Source organism: Mesoplodon mirus, assembly GCF_964341445.2.
Source record: "Mesoplodon mirus genome assembly, chromosome: 8".
NCBI lineage: Eukaryota > Metazoa > Chordata > Mammalia > Artiodactyla > Ziphiidae > Mesoplodon > Mesoplodon mirus.
This window is the reverse complement of record NC_138984.1, coordinates 53360692-53386255: the sequence shown is the minus strand read 5'-3', so window position 1 is coordinate 53386255 and position 25564 is coordinate 53360692. Positions and strand designations below refer to the sequence as shown.

The 25564-nt window shown below is 41.2% G+C and overlaps 1 protein-coding gene across 3 annotated transcripts in view; it reads right to left on the bottom strand.

The window, feature by feature from the left end:
- The window catches only part of UBXN4 (UBX domain protein 4), a 34946-nt gene extending 14291 nt beyond the window's left edge, over positions 1–20655 (bottom strand). Inside the window, exons 1-7 of one of the 3 annotated variants that reach the window (XM_082630040.1) lie at positions 20328–20655; positions 12602–12704; positions 9986–10014; positions 9193–9311; positions 8375–8549; positions 3666–3759; positions 610–664 (exon numbers count right to left, since the gene is read on the bottom strand). In XM_082630040.1, the coding sequence (XP_082486166.1) occupies positions 610–664; positions 3666–3759; positions 8375–8549; positions 9193–9311; positions 9986–10014; positions 12602–12704; positions 20328–20409 (657 nt within the window). In that variant the 5' untranslated portion in view covers positions 20410–20655. Of the gene's footprint in view, positions 1–609; positions 665–3665; positions 3760–8374; positions 8550–9192; positions 9312–9985; positions 10015–12601; positions 12705–19964; positions 20298–20327 lie in introns of those variants that run through there. The other 2 variants (XM_082630039.1, XM_082630041.1) reach the window with 2 other exon arrangements.
- Between the last annotated feature and the right edge of the window lie 4909 nt (positions 20656–25564).

Here is a 25564-nt window from a genome sequence, read left to right as displayed (position 1 = left end):
TTAACAGCATGGGTTAATGGTCAAATGTCTATCAATTTATGTCTTTGCCAGTGGTTCTGTTAAGATTATGATGTGGTCAGTGTCATTTGAAAAAAAAACATTACAGGTCTTTGGTTTCTGAGGTGCCCTCTAAGGACAACATGGTAGTCATTTATTTAGCTTGAAGACCTGATAACCTTCGTATATTAGAACCCCAAAGAGATGACGCAGTTCAGGTGCACAAGGTGAGAAAAACAAATGTTGCACTAGAACACAGCAACACCAAAGGAAAAATTCAGCAAAATATCTGCGCATTTCTTTTTCACAAAAAGGAACTAAAACTTTGAACTGCATCAAACCAATTTTAGTTCAAGTCCCTTTATTCTTAGCGTAAAGGATTCATTGCAGAGGAAGAAAAGACGGTCCAACCTATTCCTAGCAATTTATAAAAAGAACACAAAAAAGTGTACACTATGACCTTACTACAGAAGACAGATAATTCCCCTCACTGTGCTGCAACACTGAACTATATAACCAGGAAGCCATTCCAGGTCTGCCAAACTGAATAGGGAATCAAATGCTCCCTCACTTAAGGGAAGAGGAAAATAATGCCAAGCACATGAACTTTACCTGTTCTTCCTCTTTCCTTTTCTCTTCTCTCCTTTCTTCAAGTTTTTTGGTTAGTCTGTATTTTAAAAGTTTAAAAAATACATTAACTGAGATACATCATATTAATATAAATTACATTTAGAAGATTTCTTTAGCTAAAAACTGGGGAAATGTGGAGACAGACAAAAAAGCTCCTGAAGGCAAAGCAACAACTTACCTACCTGGTCCCTGCCCCTAGGGAAATCCATGAGGAGTCAGCGGGACCATCAGAAGCCTCACTCCAGCTCTAAGTGCCTTACCTCCTACTTAACATTAGTTCCCATTCCTCCCAATTTATCAGATCTTGATTTTTTTTGTTTTGGCTGTGCCATGTGGCTTGTAGGATCTTAGTTCCCCAACCAGGGATTGAACCTGGGGCCATGGCAGTGAGAGCTCGGAGTCCCAACCACTGGACTGCCAGGGAATTCTCTGAATATTTATTTGAAAATATGCATCTTCAAATACGTATGTATAAATCAATGACTTACAAATGCTTTACTTCTTACAAAGACGTAAACAGTATTATGGCACAAAACTGTTAAAAAATAAAAGCAAAAAGCTGAAGGCTAACATTTATAAAAACCAGTAATTCCAAAATTGATTCTGAACTGTGAGAAACTCAGCAATTAAAAACTAATGATTTTGAAAGCAGACAGTGGTAATGGTTGCACAACCTTGTGAATATATAAAAACCCACTTTGAATTTTATGGTATGTGAATTATATCTCAATTTTTAAAAACTAATGGCACTTTCTCAGAGGGATTTGGGTTACACAGGTATATGCATTTGTTAAAACTCAGTTGAACAACTTGTGCCAGAAATCAAGGGACGCTCAAAGAATGATGGTTTAGAACCCCAAAGAGATGATGAAGTTGAGGTGCACACAGTGAGAAAAATGAATGATGCACTAGAACGCAGCAACACAAGAGGAAAAATTTAGCAAAATGTCTACAGATTTCTTTTTTACAAAAAGGATGTCAAAAGGACGTAAGGCCCAGGATGAAGAGGTTCCGCTAACCAAATCTGAAGCAATCTGTGCATCAAAAAAAATTGTAAGAGAAATTAATTGTAACACATTAGGGTTAAAAAAAGGACCTATGAAATATCTTACTGCTGACGGAAGTTATGAATTGGTATAACCACTCTGGAAAACTGTTCAGCCAGTATCTATGACCCAGAAATTCAGACTCCTGAAAATACACCCAAAAAATATGTTCACCAAGACATGTAATAAAAGAATGTTCATAGCAATTCTATTCTTAACTGACCCAAACTGAAAATAATTCAAATATCCATCAACAGTAGAATGGATAAATAAATTGTGGTATAGTCAATACACAGTCAATATAGCTATACAGTAACAAGCAACAATTTGAAGTGCTTGCACGATTTTAATTATATGATCATATGACCCGGATTTTTGAAATGCTGTCTAAGCAGCTAATAGTTACTTCCCAATGAAAACTGTTATTAAGAGCTTGTCAACATTTTATCTAATCTCAACATTAGTAACCCTTTTTAAAAGCGTAACAAATTTTGTGTATATGTATCTTCTAAGAGTGCTTTATAGTTTTTTTCAATTTAAGAAATCTCAAACAGCTGTAGACCCACTCTGTCCTGACAGGCTAACTATAAAAGTAATAATGCCCAAGGAAGAAAACTTGGCAACCCCAGAACAAAGCAAAGAAAAAAATCTCGAATTCCAATTTCATAGATACTAGTATAAACACTTTGGTGCATGTCTTAAAATATCTTTTTTGGACTCATTATACTATATAACACATATACAACAATATGTGTACATATAATTATTTTTTAATTAAAAATGGCATATTATATTCTATTTGCAGAACTGTCAGGCAGACACAAGCAGACACCCCTTTACATAAGAATGGAAACTATTGGGGGGAATTCCCTGGCTGTCCAGTGGTTAGGACTCTGAGCTCATATTGCCAAGGGCCCGGGTTCGATCCTCCCCTTTCCCACAGGAATTAAATAGCACTTGATCTCACCCCACAGTAAAGGGCTACCTGCCATGTTTCTTCACATTCCCCCCAACTCTCGAAATCTTTTCCTGATTTTTCATTTTCACTTCACCCCAGGATCCCAGGGTGATGCAAGTAAGGGTGCACAGTGGTGGGCTTGGTGTTAGCAAAGCAGAAAGGAACAGAAGAGGATGAGCCCCTGGAACTCTGGTTCCCTACTGCTCTTCTTCCAGACACACCCCATTTCTCATTGATGTGAGAGATCTACCCTGCTTTGCACCTCCAGATTCTGGCCCTGCCCCAACTCCCATAAAGAATAATCAGAATCTAGGTTTTGCTAAAATGAAGCACATTTTTACTGAACCATGAGCTAACCCAAATACCCAATGTCAGCAATCACTTTGAACTCTGGTTCCCCATAACATCTACGTGAACAAGAAAATATCAAGTCTAAGTAATTTTTCTTAACTTCCATATTACACTGAATGATTTTTAAGTCAAGATTTTAAAATATTCCTGCTTATCCATTCACCATTAACTCAGTTATCTTTTAAGAATCATAATATAAGACTATGATTTGATAATCACTACAAAATTAAAAATACTAAACTAGAAACCACAAGAAGTCAGAAATTTGATTATGAGACCAACTAATAACACATGACACTTAATAGACACCCACTTATGCAGAACCCAGGCTCAGTACATAGTCATAAAATTAGCTGAAGTTCTTGCCCATCTGGAACTTATCCTATGACACAGAGAGATAAAAGCAGAAGTAACAGATGGAAACACATATACCAAAATACTAGTGAAAAAGGGATTCTTAAAATTATCAGACCTAAAACTGACCGATGACTTCAGAGATACAGAAGTTTTTAATTCTAGAATGTAGTTTTTATGGATACAAATAAGTTGGTCAGGTAATAAAAAACTTCAACCTAGAAATCTGAAATTTCATTTGTGTAATTTTAGCTCTTATTCAAATCAATGAAATAACTGAAAACCACTGTCTTTCTAACAAAATACTATTTCTAAAAACAAGACCAAACCTTTCCACTCTGATGGTGAGCTCCTCTGTAGGTCTCTGATTTGAACATCCACCAGGCTCTTGAGACACAGTGGCCTGGCCTGAAATTTCTCCTCCTTAATTATTTAAAAGAAAAAGAAAGAAAGAAAGAAAAGAAATAAGAAGAATATTGCATTCAATGCCAATTTTTAAAAAGGTATATATCTTTTGGGTTACAACGTCTGTTAACAATCTTGTTTCTTAAACAATACATTTTTCCCCTAAGAATGGAGTAGGAGATAAGAAATGAGCTATTACTAGTGATAATTCTTACGTTTGGATCTGGATACAAAAGTATATAAATGGGAAATAAGGCAGCTACCCAACTGAAAGCCACTGAGATAAAACATGAAATATTAATCTGGCAGTGAGACATAACAAAAGTAGACTAAGCATGCCTGGCCAGAGGTAGGCTCTACTCTAAAGAAGCATGGTCCAATATCTTTGGTATCCCATAGGGTAGCCACTAGTCAGGGACAAGTGGCTACTGAGCGCTGGTATTAAGGCCAGTGCAGGTGAGAGACTAAATTTTTAATTGTATTTAATTTTAATTACAATTGCCACATGTGGCTGAGGTTATGGTATTCAATAGTGAAGCTCTAGGGACTTCCCTGGCTGTCCAGTGGTTAGGACTCTGCACTTCCACTGCAGGCGGCACGGGTTTGATACCTGGTCGGCGAACTAAGATCCGGCATGCTGTGCATCACAGTCAAAAAAAAAAAAAAAAAAAAAAAAAAAAAAAAAAAAGGGAGGGGGGAATTCTAGAGGCCAAGTTTGATACTGAGTATCACTCTAGACTTATGATGACCCAAGGGATCTGCTTCTGCACACCACAATGATTCCTTAGAAAAGCTTTTTATATCTACACTAGTATTCTTTTTTTTTTTTTTTTGCGGTACACGGGCCTCTCACTGTTGCGGCCTCTCCCGTTGCGGAGCACAGGCTCCGGACGCGCAGGCTGAGCAGCCATGGCTCACGGGCCCAGCCGTTCTGCGGCATGTGGGATCTTCCCGGACCAGGGCACGAACCCGTGTCTCCTGCATCGGCAGGCGGACTTCTCAAGCACTGTGCCACCAGGGAAGCCCCTACACTAGTATTCTTTTAAGGATCTCCTGAAGGACAGAATTTTGTCCTGGCCTGCTGTAGAGGATAGCTATGGTCTGGTACTCCCTTTCAGAACCTCTGCTATTTCCTTCCTTACCACTCACCATCAACTTAATTCTTCTTTACCTTTTTGATCCTTGGAAGAGCATGGAATGCGGAGCAACAGAGTCTGGGCTGAATCCTGTTCTGTCACTTTAATAAGTTACTTATTCACACTGTACCTCTTCTGTAAAATGGGGATAGTAACCTCATAGAAATATCATGAGAAGTATGTGTTTGTTAATAGAAGTAAAACGCTGAGACTTTTACTAGGACTAGCACATAGTAAGTGCTTCAGTTATTACAGCAGTAGTAGAAATATTAGAATTATTAAGCAGAACCAAAGGTACACATCTCTTCTTACCTCTGCATTCAGTGCATCACCTATGTAACTTGAAATCAGCGATAGGAGGAATATTTACACTTCGGAAATTAGCAAACACTACAAATAAGGGCTTTTTATCTCCCCCCCAAAAAACAACCTTTTGTTAAATATTTACCAGCATACCACTGAATGAAACCCTTTGATAAGAAGTGGTAACCTCTGGCAGCCAGTGTGTGCTCAGTAGGAAATTAATCACTTTTCTTTAGTAAATAAAATGAATGCCAAGGACATTTATATCTTTTTTTTTTTTTTTTTGCAGTACGCGGGCCTCTCACTGTTGTGGCCTCTCCCGTTGTGGAGCACAGGCTCCGGACGCGCAGGCTCAGCGGCCATGGCTCATGGGCCCAGCCGCTCCGCAGCATGTGGGATCTTCCCGGACCAGGGCACGAACCCGCGTCCCCTGCATCGGCAGGCGGACTCTCAATCACTGCACCACCAAGGAAGCCCGACATTTATATCTTGATATCAGAAAAAAAATTTAAGAAAACTTCTGAAGATAATTTGTGGACAAGCTGAAAAAAAAAGCGCTGTGTGTAACTTAGGTGGACCTATGACTCATAAACAAAGAAAAATGGATGGCAATAAGCTAAAACAACTGATAAAAATCCAAACACAGGGACTTCCCTGGTGGCACAGTGGTTAGGAATCTGCCTGCCAATGCAAGGGACACAGGTTCGATACCTAGTCCAAGAAGATCCCACATGCCACAGAGCAACTAAGCCCGTGCACCACAACTACTGAACCTGTGCTCTAGAGCCCGCGAGCCACAACTACTTAAAACCCGTGTGCCTAGAGCCTGTGCTCTGCAACAAAAGAAGCCACCGCAATGCAATGAGAAGCCTGCGCACCACAACGAAGAGTAGCCCCTGCTCACCACAGCTAGAGAAAAGCCCGTGCACAGCAACAAAGACCCAATGCAGCCAAAAATAAATAAATAAATAAATGTATTAAAAAAAAGAATCCAAACACAATAAAAATTTACTAGAGGACGTTCTGTCTTTAGGTTTAAGAAGACAACTGGAGGGCTTTCCTGGTGGTGCAGTGGTTAAGAATCTTCCTGCCAATGCAGGGGATGCAGGTTCAAGCCCTGGTCCAGGAAGATCCCACATGCCGCGGAGCAACTAAGCCAGTGCAACACTACTACTGAGCCTGCGCTCTAGAACCTGGGAGCCACACCTACTGAGCCCGCGCGCCACAACTACTGAAGCCCACGTGCCTAGAGCACGTGCTCTGCAACGAGAGAAGCCACTGCAATGAGAAGCCCGCGCACCGCAACAAAGAGTAGCCCCCGCTTGCCGCAACTAGAGAAAGCCCGTGCGCAGCAACGAAGACCCAACACAGCCAAAATTGAAAAGATAAATTAATTTTAAAAAAGTGATATATTGGACTCCAACTCAAACTGAAAAACTTAGCGTAATGTAAATATTGCCTAGATAATTAATGATAAAAAGGAATTACTGTTAAACTTTCTAGGTTTCATAAGGGATAATGGTATTGTGGTTATTTTATTTTATTTTATTTTTCGATACTCGGGCCTCTCACTGTTGTGGCCTCTCCCGTTGTGGAGCACAGGCTCCGGACGCGCAGGCTCAGCGGCCATGGCTCACGGTCCCAGCTGCTCCGTGGCATGTGGGATCTTCCCAGACCGGGGCACGAACCCGTGTCCCCTGCATCGGCAGGCGGACTCTCAACCAGGGAAGCCCGGTTATTTTTCTAAAGTGCTTATCTTTTAGATACCAACATTTTTTGTTTTGTTTTGTTTTTGCTGTGCCGTGTGGCTTATGGGATTTTTAGTTCCCTGACCAGGGATTGAACTCGGGCCCTAGGCAGTGACAGCACGGACTCCTAACCACTGGACCACCAGGAAATTCCCGGTACCAACATTTTTAAAGATGAAATGATATAATGCCTAAGTGTGTTCTAAATAATAAATGGCAAGGAGACGAGGAAAGGGGGCAGAGATGAAACAATATTGGCCATGAATCAAAAATAGTTGGGGGACTTGTCTGGCGGTCCAGTGGTTAAGACTCCGCACTTCCACTGTAGGAGGCGTGGTTTGATCCCTGGTCAGGGAACTAAGATCCTACAAGGCACGGGGGCACAGCCCCCCTTCCAAAAAAAAAGTTGGAAGATAGGCAATGGGTTCATGGGATAGGATTTCTTATACTATTTTCTCTACTTCTGTATATGTTTGAAATTTTCCATAATGAAGCTAAAAAAAAAAAGCTACAAAGAACTTAGAGTTGCTACTCACCTCGGATAAGACAGAGTCTAACAGTTTGAGTCTAACCAAATTAATTGCCTACTAAAACAAAAACATCAACACTCTTTGTGGGAATATAACAGAATCCAGAGAATTATGTGTAACTCTATAAGTAGCACTAAAGCACTCAAGTTCATGGGAAATTACAGAGCATCAAATTTCAGTTCAATAAAGGAAGAACTTCTCTAAAACCTAGGGCTTTGACAATAGAATAGGCTTCCTAGCAAGGTACTGAGCTTCCTGTCATTAAATGTATTCAAATAGAGGCTTGATGATTATCTATCCAGGATGCTGGAGCAGGATCACCTTTTAGGATACTAATATTCTAACTTCTTAACTTATCTAACCCTACATTGCCTAATACAAAGCTATATTACACAGAACTCTGACTGTGCATGATCCCTAATATACAGTATAAAATTTCTCCTCTGTCTTTTCCATCAACCCCTCTGCAGTCACACCTCCTACTGCTACAAGCTCTATTTTATAATTAACTTTTAATTCTAATTTTAAAAGTGCAAATACAATTCTCTTAAAAGTGTATAGTATTTTATGTTATAAAAACAATTTCAAACACATCAGTTCACTTGGTCCCTTCGATATCCTCTGGCTGAGAAGAGATTTACAAAACTCATGAGTATCATAATGACAGTCCCTGAACCATAGCACAGTAGCAGAAATTACTACTATCAGCTGTTCTGGACTGTTTCCTATTTGGGTTTGAAGGACAGAGTCACTGACTTTATCCCCTTCTGCCACTAAATGACAAACATACTAAATTTTAAGTTAAATGAACGTGAAGGGGGAAAATACAGTATTCTTATTTTTAAGGATATTAATCCACGGCCTTTATAGTGGAGTGGAGTGTTCAGTGTACCCAAAAGGGTACATTAAAAATTACCTGTTGCAGAATCTGACTTTGTATCAGAAGTGGGTGGTGTCTCACAGAGCTCTACATTTCTGGACTGACAGTTTTCAGAAGTGTTGTTATGTTCAAATGAGGTGGATGGAGTAGAGACTGAACTTTCTGACTGGCCACTATCTGCCACTGATATTTCACCTTTTAACGAGTGCATCTAGGGAGAAAAAACATTGGAATTTAATTACAGATAAGAATCTAAGTTTACCATGGTGTATGAGACCAAAATATGAGCAAGCCAATTTGTACTCCATAGAAGGGAGAAGTACTAAACTTTCCAAGTAAATCAATCTAAAATGTATAATCCTAAATATGACATAATCACATTATGGAATTCAACTGCAAGGTGACAAGAGCATAAAAAGATATTTAAAGCACACTGTTGATTTTTCTTACAATTAGAATTCAAGGAAAAAAGTTACAAGCTATATTAGCCATTTGCCCAAAGTGGATGCAAGTGAGAAATTGAGTAAGGTCCTTAAAAAGTCAAGCAATATACTGTTAGGGACCTTAATGTGACAGCAACTCCCTTTTGCAACAAGTAATAGTGACTGCATTATGTGGCTGGCTGAGGGAGAAAAAGGGAAGGGAGAATAAGAAGTCACTCATGTATTAGGTACAGGCACCTCGAACTTCATAATGTTATTGTCAAAACCAGTCCAGAAAGACAGTATTTACTACCTTTTAATAGCATGGTTAGTTCCTAAATATTCAGAGTGGCTCCAAAAATATTCCAACGTCAAGTTCCTGACATACCATTTACCCATGTTTATACAAAGAACAATTCTGTTCCTCCTCACCTGCCGGACTTTGTGGATTCTGGTAACAAGTTCATCTGCAGGAACACTTCCTGCTATTACTTCCAAGGGAATTCCACTGTCTCCAATAAAGAAACTGGATGGAACACACACTACAGGATCTGTACAGTTTAATTAAGTCTAACAATTCATGGGAAACAAGGGAATAATTTTATGAAACACTATTGGTAACAAAGCAAAAGAAATCATCTTTGAGAATTTCACAATATAATCAGCTAACATGTTCACAAAATAATTTCAACTACCCTATCACTATGCCTGTAGTGCATGTGATATGTGAATTATGATTTATCTATATCACATATATAAGTGGAAAACATCCACTACATTCCCCTCTATCATAACTTTTACATCTATTTTACCTCTTGCTAGCTACTTCTAATATTCCAACCAAACTGCATCATATTGCTTTCCAGCTATTCACAATTTATAAAAACTCCCTAAGGGGACTTCCCTGGTGGTCCACTGGTTAAGACTCTGCACTCCCACTGCACGAAGCAGGGGTTCGATCCCTGGTCGTGGAACTAGGATCCTGCATGCTACACGGTGCAGCCAAAAAAAAAAAAAAAAAAAAACCAACAAACTCCCCATGATGCTATTTGCTACAAGGTACTTACTGTCTCAAAGGACACTTAGTAATATAAAGTTTCCATAAACAAGAATGCATGAGTTCCTAAATAAAAATGAATAATTTCTAATTGTCATGAATCAACCAAAAGAAAGGTAAATCCTCAAGCAAAATATATATAAAACCAATTCTTCATGGAAAGGATACAGATCTGTGAAAATTGTAGGCAGGCTTCACTGTAAAACAAAATCAAACAGAAAATCACTAGATGAATACAAGTACTTCCCAAATACTGAGTTGTTTTTATAAAAATTTACTGTAGCAATTACAAGTGTTTTTCTGAAACTATTAGTTCCTTTCATAGCCATCAACTGAAAGAGGAAAAACGTAATCCTTATCTCACAGACCTTTTATGGTTTGTTTTATAATTTTCATATTAAAGAGCACTTGTTCTTGCAACCCACAAACTGGTGGCCAGATCTGGCACCTAAAAAGCAACTTAGCATCTTCCCCATGTGGCTTCCTCAGCAGCAAGTATTTCTGAATACAGTATCTTAACTTGTAGTAAGAAGATATTAATACCTGTGACTTATTTGTGCAAGTGATAATACTTTATAACAACAAAGGATTCAAAACAACCTAAATATCCACCAATAAAAACTGATGAATCGTGCAATTACAAAAAGGAAAAAGGCATAAAAAAGTATGTCAAACTACTACCATTTTTGTAAAAAAGGGGAGGAAAACAAATATATTTTCTTGATTTGGTTGCCTCCAGAGAAGAGAACTGGGTGGTCAAGGACAGAGATGGGAGAGAGACTTTACACTATAATACGAATAAAAGACACTGATCAATGTAGATGAGTAATTCCAAGAATCAAATTAATGCTTCTAAGAACCAGAAATTTGCTTCATTTTCTCTGAATATAAGGCATGATTCTCATAAAAACATCTGAAAACACAAAAGTATAAAGAAAAAAATTACCAAGAATCCTACCTTCTCAGAAATAACCACTGTAAACTTTTGATGCATTTCCTACCAATCTATTTTCAATGCAGGACATAACATAAACTAACATGTTCCTAGAACATTAGGTAGCTTTGTTATTATTATATAATAAATAAAATTTACTTTTCATAATTTAAAAGACACACTAGATTCTATTAGTAGACTGTCCATAATGAAACAAACATCAACCATCACTATACACAGGTATCCCTGCATCTGCTAATAGAAATTTGTTTTTAAAAATACTGGATAAAAAATAAATAAATAAATAAAAATACTGGATATATCAGTCTGTATATAAAGCTCAACAATTCTGAAATTCTCATTTCTTCCACATTCCCAATAAACCTCTACATTCCTCCTGCCATTACTGACTCTAAAAGGTGCTTCTGGAAGATAATGAACAATATCAATGACACAGTAGACTCTTTTAAAAAACGATTACAGCTCAATAAATACATAGTTCAGTAACTGCTGCTGTTGTGAGGCAGACTATACTATGATTTGCTTTGTGATGCTTTGTTAATAAAGAAAATTTTTAAATAAAAAGTTTACAAACTTATAAGTAAATTTCTGAATATTTTAATCTTGACAGTAATTTTCATTTTGATATTACCAATATCAAAAGGACAGAACTACCACTTTAAAACTGCTAATGAATTAATGTTTCCAGGCATTTATCATTGATGGCTGCTGCTAACATCATAAAGAGAAACAACAGAGCACTATGTACCCTCTAATGGAAGAATGGAAGACTTACCACCATCTATGAAGTAGTCTTAAGGGGGAAAAAACCTAACCTGAATCCAACTGTCACTTTACAGAAAATAGAGGACAGAGTAATAAACTAAATGACACTAACAGAGCTGCAATGAACAAAACCCGTACTGTAGGAAACTACATAACAAATGACCCGGTTTCCCAAAAAAATAAACTGCAAAGAAAAAGACAAAGAGAGAGACATAGAGGCAAAGCCTACAGAGTAAGAGACTTGAGAGAGATCAATGCATCAATGTGTGGACCTTGATGGATCCTGAACCAAACTGTAATAAATTAAATTAATAATAAAACCATGACTGATGAGAGAACTGAAAATTTGAACACTGAGTAGATATTTCAAGTTAAGAAATTAGATTCATTTTTGAAGTATTACAGTTATGTTAAAAAAATTAAGAATCCTTATCTTTCAGAGACATACCAAAATATTTATAGATGAAGTGATATGATGACTGAGATTTATTTCAAAATTATAAAAAAAAAATTATATGGGATGAGTTGAAGTGGGTGAGGAAATAGATGAACAAGACTGACCATGAGTTGATAACTGTCAAAGTAGCTGACAGTACAAGGGGGTTCATTACACTACTCAAGCACTTTTGTGTGTGTCTGAAATTCTCTATCCCCCACCCCAAAAAAAATTTAACGGGGGGAAGAGGGATGTTTTAACAAATAAAACAGACTTGTGGTTATCAGGTCCTACAATGGACCTATAAATGTCCTTATTCTTATTGAATAAAACAGTTCCATTTTCAAAAATAGGATCCAAAAGAGTGGTCAACCTTTCAGAGATATTTCAGGACCACAGTTCCTTTGCATTACTGGTGCATGTCACATAGCTACTTGGTAGACCAAGAATTCATAAGTTTTTCAGTATGATATAATGATGAACTTGAAAAATGGCAATCAGAATTTAAGTCCCTAAAATGTCTTAGACAAAAATCAACATTCTTATAGTCTAAGAGTATCACCATAAATCGCAACCAAAGACAATGGTTAAAACATTTTTTAATTACAAGATTAAAACATAAGCAAACCTTTTGGTATCGATTTTAATAGCAACAAAACTGTTTGAAGATGCTTCTGTCACTTTCTCATCTTCCCAACTTGCAGCCATCTGTATAGACTGCTCATCATCACCTGTAAAACATTTCAAGCATTCTTAAAACATAAGGAAAGTATCTGCTGATTCTTTTCCCTGGAAATCTGGAACTTCAAATAAAATGTAATCTCACAAATAATATTTTCTACCAAATTTGAAAACTGAATTTTCCATAAATGAAAAGTGTGACTTATATGCGTTGTTAACATAAACAAACAGTAATGAGGGCTTCCCTGGTGGCGCAGTGGTTGAGAGTCCGCCTGCCGATGCAGGGGACGCGGGTTCATGCCCCGGTCCGGGAAGATCCCACATGCTGTGGAGCGGCTGGGCCCGTGAGCCATGGCCGCCGAGCCTGCGCGTCCAGAGCCTGTGCTCCACAACGGGAGAGGCCACGGTAGTGAGAGGCCCGCATACCGCAAAAAAAAAAAAAAAAAAAAATGTAATAAACAAAATACTGCTATTTAGATTATACAAAGTGTTTTCTAAATGAAGACATCCGAATTATGATGCAAATATTATCACAATAATTAGAAGTCATGGGCAGAAATGTGACTACTTTGGCTTTTCTACATATGATTTTAGAAAATAAATGTACAATACTTTTCCTTTATGCAGCATCTTTCTGTTGAGTTCAATGTCCTCCACACACACCCCACTTATTTTCCAGAATTCCTCCAAGGTAGAGAGAAGCAGGTGCAATCCTGTCTGCAGTTTTGGACCTGTCTTTTGTTATAGGCATACTAATTATAAAAGTTACACCGATCCAAAACTAATCTATGGTGACAGAATTCAGCACGGTGACTACTTTGGTAGAGCTACTACTGATTGGGGGTCTTGGAAATGTTTATATCTTTTTTAAAATTTTTATTTTATATTAGAGCATAGTTGATTAACAATGTTCTGTTAGTTTCAGGTCTACAGCAAAGTGATTCAGTTATACATATACATGGATCTATTCTTTTTCAAATTCTTTTCCCATTTAGGTTGTTACAGAATATTGAGCAGAGTTCCCTGTGCTATACCATAGGTCCTTGTTGGTTATCCATTTGAAATACAGTAGTGTGTACATGTCAATCCCAAACTCCCAATCTATCCCTACCCCCCTGTTCCCCCCTGGTAACCATAAATTCATTCTCTGTGAATCTGTTTCTAGTTTGTAAATAAGTTCATTTGCATCATTTGTTTTTCAGATTCCACATATAAGTAATATCATATGATAGGAAATGTTTATATCTTATCTGAATGATAGTTACACAAGTGTATTCATCTATAAAAATTCATCTAGTTGTTCACTGAATATATTTCATTTAATATACTGTATGCCATACCTCAGGGACAAAATGTTTTAAAAGTTATACCTATCAAGAGATTATTTCCATTTTAGACTTGTAATATCCAGATTTTGGCATAACCACTTAGTGGGCAAAGGGAAACTTACCTGAGTTAAGTCACTGAAAAATATTTCTGAGGTTAGCAGAGCTAAGTGCTTTTTCAAAGGTGAGCAATCTTTGCCAATTTATGCTTAAAAAGGCTTCAGGTCACATTTTTTGCTTTACAAAAATGAGATCTTTCTATACCTACTCTTTTGTAAGCCGTTTTCTTCCCATGTGTGTTCCCGCCTTCCCCAATTTAATCCACCCTTAGCCTTCCCCATTTCAGTTATCTGTTAATGGGTAACAACATCCTTTCAGTTCTCAGGCCAAAAAGTTTAGTTATTCTTGCCTTCAACTGACGGCATCTCCAAAATATATCCAGGGACTTCCCCGGCAGTCCAGTGGTTAAGACTCTGCGCTTCCACTGCAGCAGGTGCAGGTTCGATCCCTGGTAGGGGAACTAATATCCCGCATGCTGTGTGGCACAGCCATAATATTAAATAATAATAATAAATATATATATGTATTTATATATATATATTTTAAAGCACCTTTCTTTAAAAAGTCAGATCAGGGACTTCCCTGGCAGTCCAGTGGTTAGGACTCCACGCTCTCACTGCCAAGGGCCAGGGTTCAATTTCAATCCCTGGTGGGGGAGCTAAGATCCCACAAACTGTGGCGCAGCCAAAAATAAAATAAAATAAAAAGTCAGATTACATCAACCCTCTGATCAAAATTCTACAATAGCTCCCTATTTCTCTCAGAGTAAAAGCAAAAGTCCTTACAAATGACCTCAGGCCTTCAGTTACCTCTCTGACCTCACTTCCTTTTATTTTTTTGCTGTCGCTTTCCTTCCTATCCCTTTCCTTTCTATTCCTCAAATATTAAAGACATTCTTGCCATAGGTCTGTGTACTAGTTGTTTCCTCTGCCTGGAATATTCTTCCCCCAGCGACCTACACAGTTAACTCTCAACTCCCTTAAGTCCTTGCTCAAATATTATCTCTCAATACAAACTTTCCCTAATCACTACCTTAAAATTAAACACTTCAGGGAGTTCCCTGGTGGTCCAGTGGTTAGGACTTGGTGCTTTCACTGAGGGGACCCAGGTTCAATCCCTGGTCGGGGAACTACGATCCCACTAGCTGCAGAGCATGGCAAAAAAATAAAATAAAATAAAATTACACACTTTAGATATTCCCAAAGCTCCCTCATTTCCTGCCTTTTTTTTCTGTAATGCTTATCACCTTCTAATAGACTATGCGTTTTACTTATTACGTTTACTGTTTATTGTCTGTCTCCCTGCACTAGAATGTATGTTCCATGAGAGCAAGGACTGTTTTCCTTTTTATTTACTGATATAACTCAAATGCCTACAACAGAACCTGGCCTACAGTAAAATACCTGGAATATAGCAGGCTCTCAATAAGTATTTTGTGGAATGAATAGCTAAATTTCTGGTATCTAATATTCAGTAATAAGGGGCTTGAGAAATCTGGCCACGGAAAAGTAGACAGGGACTAGAATGCATCCACAGACCAAGACCAAAAGAATGCCCATTAGCAGACTCCTAGATGTTGAAGCAGCAAACGGGAAAACTATCATTTGCAGTGAGATCATTCTGAGCACATCTTCAGACACTATGGGGTGAGGAGAGATGTAAAATTCCAAGTAAATGACAGGATTATCAACCTAGAAGATAGCTATATAGGAACATTTTTACTAAACTTAGAGAAGGCTGTGAGGTGATAGGGATCTTTTTCGTTCATTCTTTCTTTCATACATTCACTATTTTATTCCACATTTACGTTGTGCTAGGCACTGAGCTACAAATTAAATATAAAACAAATGAGATACTGTATGCCCTCAGTGGAGCTTAAAATCTAAAGATACAAAAAAAAGTACTTGTTTGGTAACTCTAAGTAGTTATAGTGTGTAACGCACTGAAGAAAAAAAACAAGACCTCTTTAGATTGGTCAGGGAAGCCCTCTCTGAGGTGATATTTAAGGTGAGACCTAAAGGATGCAAGAGCTGAGCCATGCCACAAGCCAGAAGAGTTCACTACACAGAAGGAATTTCCATGTAGGGAAAGGGCTGTGTGATTACGAGTGTTGTGAACAACAGGGCGCAGGAGACAAGATGAGACTGAAGAGTTAAGGGTCCAGAGATGACGCTCACACTTAGGTTTCTCCAACTGGATGTTAAGGTGGTGCCATTTACTTAGAACACTGGGGGGAAAAAACAGGTTCAAGCAGTAATACTTTTAGGCTTGAGAATCCTGTGAGGCATCCAAGTGGGGATGTCAAGTTGGTGCCTGGAAGGATGGATCTGCCACTTCTCAGGCCGATGTCCTTCACTCCCTCACCCATGCTGTATGACGTGGATAGGGTCTCAAGTGTTCCATCCCCACTAGCAATGTCTGTCCATGAGTCAGGCTAGTGCAGCAGCACCTGCTTGACCAACGGAGATGGAAGACTGAACAGAATTACATTAACTCAGCAAGAGTTATCTTAACACTGCTGGGTGGGATTATTAATTGCCAACTTCAGTACCTTTAGTTTCTTATTTTTAATCAAATTATGAACTATGCTGTGGAGTTAGGTGGGCCAAAGATTTTAGGAGAAAACATTACATCCTTGGTGGTATGAGCAGTATCCAAAAGTAAAGCCACTTAAAAGAATAGTACAGGGCTTCCCTGGTGGCACAGTGGTTCAGAGTCCACCTGCCGATGCAGGGGACACGGGTTCGTGCCCTGGTCCGGGAGGATCTCACATGCCACGGAGCAGCTAGGCCCGTGAGCTATGGCTGCTGAGCCTGCGCGTCCGGATCCTGTGCTCCGCAACAGGAGAGTCCACAACAGTGAGAGGCCCACATACCTCCCCCCCGCAAAAAAAAAGAATAGTACAAACTCTGAAGCAAAGAGCTGCAGACCCTACAATCAGTAACTCCAACCTAGAAAAACTCAACTGGTCAAAACCTAAAGGGTTTTTTAGTCTATTTTAACCAAAAAAAGAGGCATGAAATAGTGTCTGTCAGTCACAGAGATTTTAGCCAACTAGCAACACTAGTCAGTGAACCCACACCTCTACTTCAGAATCCTTGTCAGATTATTCTGTCTTCCCAAGAATAGAATCAAAATCTTCTTCAGTTTTATTTCTTTCAACTTACACAGCTATAATACTTTGAAAATCCTTGTTAACTCGCTGACTTAACTAGTAGTAATCTCTCTAGTCTCTTAACATCAATCCTACATATTCTTTAATTCATCCATGAAAATTTCAGTAAAATATAAACAATCTACCTAAAATGCTTCCCACTTGAGTGGTTATATGAAGCAAAGATTACCCTTAAGACCACTCCTTCCAACTATAAAGACTCCTTCCAACTATTATATCTTTTTAATTTTCAGTGAGTTGGTATATTACTATCGAGGTCTCAGACCTAAGAAAATCATGAGTTCTGGCTGTATTCTTCAAAGTCAAGAACAGAGGTCTAAGCAATCTATAAGTGTTGCAGTTTTATGACTCCACTGTCTACATACTCCTGGAGTGACACTAATCCTACCTAATCTTGGAGATTAACTTCCTAAAACTCTAGAAAAACCAACAGTATTTTCAATGAGTCAAAGGACTGACTCCTTCGGCAGACTGCTAACAGTCCTCCTGCAAACATTCAACAGTCACTGATATTCTAAAAGCATACAACAGGGCTTCCCTGGTGGCGCAGTGGTTAAGAATCCGCCTGCCAATGCAGGGGACACGGGTTCAAGCCCTGGTCGGGGAAGATCTCACATGCCGTGGAGCAACTAAGCCCGTGCACCGCAACTACTAAGCCTGTGCTCTACAGCCCAAGAGCCACAACTACTGAGCCTGCGCTCTAGAGCCCAAGAGCCACAACTACTGAAGCTCCTGTGCCTAGAGCCCGTGCTCCACAACAAGAGAAGTCACCACAATGAGAAGCCTGTGCACTGCAATGAAGAGTAGCCCCGGCTCACCACAACTAGAGAAAGCCTGCACACAGCAACGAAGACACAATGCAGCCAAAGATGAAATAAATAAAATAAATAAATGTATAAAAGAAAAAAATAAATAAAAGTATAGATACATGCTCATCAGTAAAAAGTTAATTGAAGAATGTATGTATTATATATACACACAAAGCCCCAAAGATCTATAACTTTATTTTTCTATTGTAATAATTAGCACTACTGTTTCCAAATGGGTTTCCAAATATTTGTTAATTAAATCTAGCATTTCTTCTTTCAAATTAACTGGTTAGCCCAGGAGTGCCTTCTAGGAACCTTTGGATACCATCAAATGTGTTTTCTGTTTAAAAATATGACTACCATAATCCTAGATTTCTTGATTTCTACACCAATTTCAATTACTACCTAAATTCTACAACTGTTCAGCTTTTTTCTTGAGAAACAAAAAAGACACTTTTTTTTTTGAAGCTGCTAAAAAAAAATCTGTCAAGACAAGATATAAATCCTTTTTGTGACACTGGTGTATGTCATTTAACCACTGTGGACTTAAGTTCCCTCATCTATAAAATGGGCATAATAAGCCCTGTTTTACCAACTGCCAGGATCAATTGAGATTATATATGAAAAACACAACTTAAAATGTCATTAAAACTATTACTGTACTCTTAATAAGCATACTAAGTATCATTAATTTTCCTTCCCCCCCCCTTTTTTTTAATAAATCAGGACTACTTTTTAAAAAATAAATGTATTTATTTTATTTATTTATTTTTGGCTGCATTGCATCTTCATTGCTGCGCGGGGTCTTTCTCCAGTTACAAAGAGCAGGGACTACTCTTCTTTGCGGTGCAAGGGCTTCTCATTGCAGTGGCTTCTCTTGTTGCAGAGCATAGGCTCTAGGCACATGGGCTCAGTAGTTGCGGCTTGCGGGCTCTAGAGCGCAGGCTCAGTAGTCGTGGCACACGGACTTAGCTGCTCCGCGGCATGTGACATCTTCCCAGACCAGGGATCGAGCCTGTGTCCCCTGCACTGGCAGGCAGATTCCTAACGACTGTGCCACCAGGGAAGCCCTCCTTTCCCTTTTAATCCACTTATTTCCTTAAAAGTTTACCGCAGTTACTTATTTATGTGAAATATAACTCTAAAAAAGCGTAAGAGAATGTAAACTACTCCAGCTCTTCTAATTAACAGCACTGGGCTTACATTTTAGCATAATTTAAAACAATTCAAAATTCTAAATTTAATGTTAAATGAAATTCATATTCCAGCAACTTGCTCTTCATTGCAGTGCACAAAGTTATAGGGCTATTACCTAGCCTTCCAAGTCATGAGTTAATGATGAATAAACCGTTACTAAACACAAATAGTTGAAATAATACACCTCAAATTAACGGTAGTCACAAACACTGATTTGGTTCATGTAATGAGGACCAGCAAAACCTCACAGAAGCAAAGGTTTACGGTAAATCTAGAAGATTTCAGTAATAAAATACGGAGCAAAATAACCCAGAGCAACACGGCGTAAGTGAGTTAGTACACCTTCTGAAACTGTAGCTATGAGACTAGGAAGACAACAAAAAGAACCAAGGCTGGTGTGTCTACTTCTTCTAAACAAATGGTTTAAAAAAAAATCAACTTGCAAGAAAACAATTATTCCACATTAGATTCACCACTCCCATATCACTGTAAAAAAAAATCAAACCTATATAGACCTCAAAAGTTTGCGTTTCAGGAACATACGAAAGCCAGTAACCGTGGACATCAGATGCTTTCTCTTTGTTGATTACCGATGACACAGCTTTCTTCCTGACAGCCCACAACTAATTACAAGTAAAACTGCCTGCCTAATGGCCCGTCTCTCTTCCCACCTACACACTAACTACGGGCTTTAACGGGCGTTAAAGACTCCCGAAGTGGATCCTCGGGGACAGAGCGCCCTACCCGGGGGAACCGGGAGACGGCGGTGGCGTCAGTGTACGCGCGGGGTCAGGCTCGGCGGGGTGCTGCGGGCTGAGCGGCGAGGGCCTGCTCCACCCGTCCCCTCGCCCCGCGCAGGGAGGTGACCGCGGGACTCGGCGCGCTTTGGGGGCGAGGCCGGGGCTGTGCCTTCAGCCGGGGGCCGGGAGAAGCGCGCGGTGGGGGCCAGGCCCGGTGCGCTCCAAACGGACGGGGGAGGAGCTGGGACGCCAGGGAAACGGGCAGCCCGGGCCTCTCGGCGCCCGGAGGAAAGGCTGGGGGCCCCTGGGATTAGAAGTAGGCCGGAGGGGGTGTCCCGGCCACGTCTCGGGCCCTCGCCTCCTTCACCTGCCACGAACACCACGAAGACCGCGCCGCTCCTCTTGGCCGACGCGATGGCGGCCGGAATGGCGCCCTGGAACCACAGCATCGCTGCCCTCGGGCACAGGCGCTCGCTCAGTGTGCTGTCGCCTCGGTCCCGGAGCTGGCCCCGCCCTCTCCGTCGTTGGGCCCCGCGGCCCGCCTCCGGCTCCGCACCGGCGCGCAAGCCCGTCAGCGGCCCCCAAGACGTGCGCAAGCGCGCAGGCCTAGGCGCACCCCGCGACACATGACGCCACGCGTCGCCGTCGGCACCGCGCCCCCGTGCCTTGTCTCGTTGGCAAGTCGGTGCGTGCGGGCGCCCGCGACGCCGCAGGCCCTTCAGTCGCGGAAGTGGAAGGAGGCAGCGGAAAGGCTGACTAATCGCTAAGTGGCGGCGGCGGCGCCTTCCTGAGGCATGACGGGAATTGTAGTCTTCTTAGGCTTGGTTCCTTTAATGTGGGAAATGTCACTGTGGTTTCCCGGGCACGGCTAAGGGGGCAGTAGTGAGAACCACTTCACAATCTATAAAGAGGAGAAGTGGCGCTAGTCACCGGGAGATGCCATTCTTGGCATTTCTGAGACCTTAAATGTGGAGGAGATCATCCCCGCCCCGCGTCCAGAGCCTGTGCTCCGCAACGGGAGAGACCACAGCAGTGAGAGTCCCGCGTACTGCAAAAAAAAAAAAAGAGACACATGGAAGAAAGCACAACGCTTCTCCGTGTGCATATGCTGCCTGGTACTGCTATGGCCAGAGGAACGACATTGCCAACTCTCTGAGAATGGTAGAATGGAATATGGAAAACACCCGTGTCTATGATGACTCAAGTCCTGTCTTGTGGGAGAACAACTGTCCTCATAGGTTAGGCTATTCTGTAAGTTGGATATTGCTTCTTGTAATCACCACCATTCTAAACAAACTGGGATGGGATCCAGAGCACAGGCAGACAGAAGAGATACCCCTTCCATATTAAGGAAGAAGAGCAAAAAAATAACTTTGGACATAAAGAAGGTTATAAGTTTCAGGACAGTAAGTTGAGGAAGTTTTCATCTGAATGCTGGACCCTATGAAGGAGAGGTCATTTGCTGAGAGTGATGGGGGAGGTAAGGAAATTGGCACCTTGAAGTTCAGAGCAACGTCTGAAATAATATTGAGGAGTGTTGAAAGGCAAGAGCCGAGGGAAACAGTGTGCCAGGCAGTGCTGAGGGCCCAGTGAGATTGGTGGCCCCGATTTTTCCCAGTTGTGTGATTTTCTTCAGTGATCACTCAGTTCCTGGGGTACAGGCGCTGAGGATGTGGAGACTTGGATTACATAGGGCCTAGACAGCACGAGAAAGGGCAAAGGAACAAGGGAATTGAGGAGATTAGCAAGAGTGAGCAATGTGATGGACCAGGGAATCTAAGCTGAGTGGGAAGGCAAGTGAGGGCAGAAAGGAGACCGTGGATACCAAAAATAAATAAGTCAGGTTGGGGGCAGGCAATGGCCTGGAGGGCAAGGGGTAGGCAAGAGACTCATCAGCAATGTGGGATTTTATTTTAATTTTATTTATTTATTTATTTTTTGGCCACGCCGCGCGGCTTGCGGGATCTTAGATCCCCGACCGGTGCTCCAGTAGTGGAAGCGCGGAGTCCTAACCACTGGACCGCCAGGGAAGTCCCCAGCAATATGGGATTTTAAAATGGTCAATCTTCTGAGTGTGGGGGAAAAACAAACCTAGTCAGGAATTATAGAAATTCCTGATTTCTTTGCCATTCTTGAGTTTAGAAGTCCAATATTGTCGAATTCAATGAGAAGTGTCCCTTACTGAATCAACATAACCTTCTTTCTTCTGTCACAGAGAGTGAAACTAGAGTCTCCTCCCATTACTCTATGTGCAACCAGCCACAGCAATCTGTCAGTTCCTTTATGTTATCTGAAATCCTTTCCATTTCAATGTAGCGGATGCTATGCTGCCCCGCCCAGAGCCCCACTTCACAGCCATGGTGCTTGCTCCCCCAGCTGCTGGGATGTCGGCTGCTGAAGGCTCTAAACCGCGTCCTTCTCTGAGAGTTGCGCTCAGCTGAGGGCACAAAGGCCTGGGACGCTTGCCTCATTAGGCTTCTGGAGAGCCTCCAGTCTCCAGCTGTCCCCCTGGGATCACCCTAAGCCTCTGTTACCTCTGCATTTTACCAGTGTTGTTACGGATGTACTTTACATTACATGTAATGAATAAACTGATAAACTCCCCACAAGCAGATCTTCTCTCAGTCACGGAACCCAAATGAGGCAGAACCCCAGTCGCCTGAAAGACTCATACAGCTTTCCTCACTGCTCTTTCTGCTTTCTTTCCAGTGCATCCCATACAATGATGTCGAAGCCAACTTCCCTACCCCCCCCCCCAAACTATTTTCAGCATTTTTGTTCAGCTTAAAAATCCTTACTGGCCCTGTAGTACCTCTAAAAATAAAGTACAAATTCTGTAGCTCAACATTCAAAATCCTCTGCAACTTGGCTCCAACACTGCTTTTCCAACATTCGTTCTTCTACTTCCCCACCTGACCTCTCTGGGCCAGCCAGACTATTCTATCCACTGTCTATCCAGGCCATGTTCCTTGCCATCTCTGCTTTGGTTCATGGGTTCCTCTTGCATGGAATTCTCTCCTTTCTCTCAGTCAACACATATTTGAGTGCCCACATGGGACAGGATGTAGGCCAGGAGCTTGGAAGAGAAATATTGGTTGACTGAAAGATACTATTTTTGCCCTCAAAAAGCTTACAGTCTAGCCACTGGGAGAAACTGATACGTAAATAGGTGACCATAATACGTCAGTTTGGGTAAAATGAAAGAACCATGTATAGGGTATTATAGAGAGGAAGGGAGGGACAGGGATGGCCTTTTGGAGGAAGTGGCATCAGCCCTGTTTTTCAGATGGACCTGAATCACTGATGAAAATTATAGCTCAATTTTATAGTCAGACCCGTTGAGCAGAAGCTTGTTTATTGGTGTGCAGCTGGCAACCTATGAAATAAGTTATGTCCCGTTCTTTTCTGTTCTTTTCCAAGCCCACCACTCCACCTTGCTCTAGAGATAAAAGACTTCCCATGAGCTGGGTTCCAAGGATTTGTGGGCTTCTTCGGTGCAGAAAGATGGGCCTCACTGCCATGAGCTCTTCTCTGAGGGACGGTAGACACCAGGCCTGTTCCCAGGTCCAGAGGCAGTGAAGACGAAGACCAGGTTTCGGTTGGTGTGTCTCTGACCATTGCGAGAACCCCAGCCCAACAGCCTGACCCACCTGCTTGGCTCCAGTGTGAGTTCTCAAAGTCCAGCTTCTTGTCATCACAGACAGGTGGTTCATAGTTGCTCTGGGCTGAGAGATGGGGAACCCTCCCAGCTGGCTGACCATGAATTCTCTGGCTTTCTACCTCTCCAATCTGTCAGTTCTCTGTGACCCGTTCCTATGTGCTGCTTCAGGTTTGCCGACGGAGTTCCTACGGCCCTTTACCCAGCACAGGGGCAAACCACGGTGGCCGCTGTGTCACCACGCTGCTCAGTGCCAGCTTCCATCTAAGAGACTGGAAGACAGCTGGTCAGGGAAAGTGGCACATCTGGAGTGCAGTTTCTCATGGCCATTCTATCCTGTGAATATTTTATTTTATATATATACTTAAATTCCTGGATTTATGTTTTCTTTCCTCCAAAAGATGAGAAGCAGCAGCTCTACTTAGTTTTCTTTTCCCCACAATGCCTTGTGTCCTTTGCAGATTGAATGAGTTTTTAGGGTCATGAGGTTAAAGGTTCCCCGCTACAAAGGTTTTATTTCAATTTGCACAGATAAAAACCTATCACAAACTGAATTCTTAACTCTGGTCACTCAAATATATTCCAATATTCATAAGAAGGTGGAAGGTTCAGTGCCAGCCCTTTACCATTGCTTGAAAAAGAAAGCAAACTGTATTTCTTACTGAAGCTTGACATGTAAATCCCACACCATGCTTTAAAAAAAAAAAAAAAGACATTTTTTTGTTCCGTAGAAACTTGCACCTGTTTACCACCAGAGGAGGCTGTATGACTTACGTATTGCAAAGCTACTTATATAAAAAACATGTAAAGGAAAAAAATAGTCTCTGTTCTTGCTTTTTCATGAGTGAAAAAGGGGAAGTGTAAAAAAAGTAAGTTGCTTATGGAAAGCGTACTCACTCACCTATAAACCAAGAAGAAGGTAATTTAGTTACTGTACGAGGCTTATGGATGCACATGAAATTTAAAAAGGAAAGAAGAGGGACTTCCCTGGTGGCCCAGTCGTTAAGAATCTGCCTTCCAATGCAGGGGACGCGGGTTTGATCCCTGGTCGGGGAACTAAGATCCCACATGCCGCGGAGCAACTAAGCCCTCAACTAGAGAGCCCGTGTGCTGCAGGCTACAGAACCCCATAACTAGAGAGAAGCCTGCGCGCCACAGTGAAGAGCCCGTGCGCCGCAGCGAAAGATCCCGTGATCCCGCGTGCTGCGACTAAGACCCGACGCAGCCAAAAATTTAAAAATAAATAAATAAATAAATATTTAAAAAAGGGAAGAAGAAATATTTGAATATGTTGTAAGCTTCACTCACAACAATCAAATTTTCATAAGTAAAGACAGGGTGGTACTCCTCTCTGGCTTCTCCTATAGGTCCAGATGAATAAGACAAATAAAAAATGGCAGTCAAGGGACTTCCCTGGTGGTCCAGCACTTAAGACTCCACACTTCCGGGCCTCCCTGGTGGCGCAGTGGTTGAGAGTCCGCCTGCCGATGCAGGGGATACGGGTTCGTGCCCCGGTCTGGGAGGATCCCATATGCCGCGGAGCGGCTGGGCCCGTGAGCCATGGCCGCTGGGCCTGCGCGTCCGGAGCCTGTGCTCCGCAACGGGAGAGGCCACAACAGTGAGAGGCCCGCATACCGCAAAAAGAAAAAAAAAAAAAAGACTCCACACTTCCACTGTGGGGGGGGGTGGGGGGGGAGCGGGTTCGATCCCTGGTCGGGGAACTAAGATCCCACATGCCACATGGTGCAGCCAAAAAAAAAAAAAAAAAAAAAGGCAATCAACACAGACATAGAGAGTAGACTTGTGGTTTCTAAGGGGGAGGGGGTGGGGGAGGGATGGACTGGGAGTTTGGGATCAGCAGATGCAAATTATTATATAGAGAATGGGTAAGATGCAACAACATCTGGATAAGATGCAATGGATAAGATGCAACAAGGTCCTGCTGT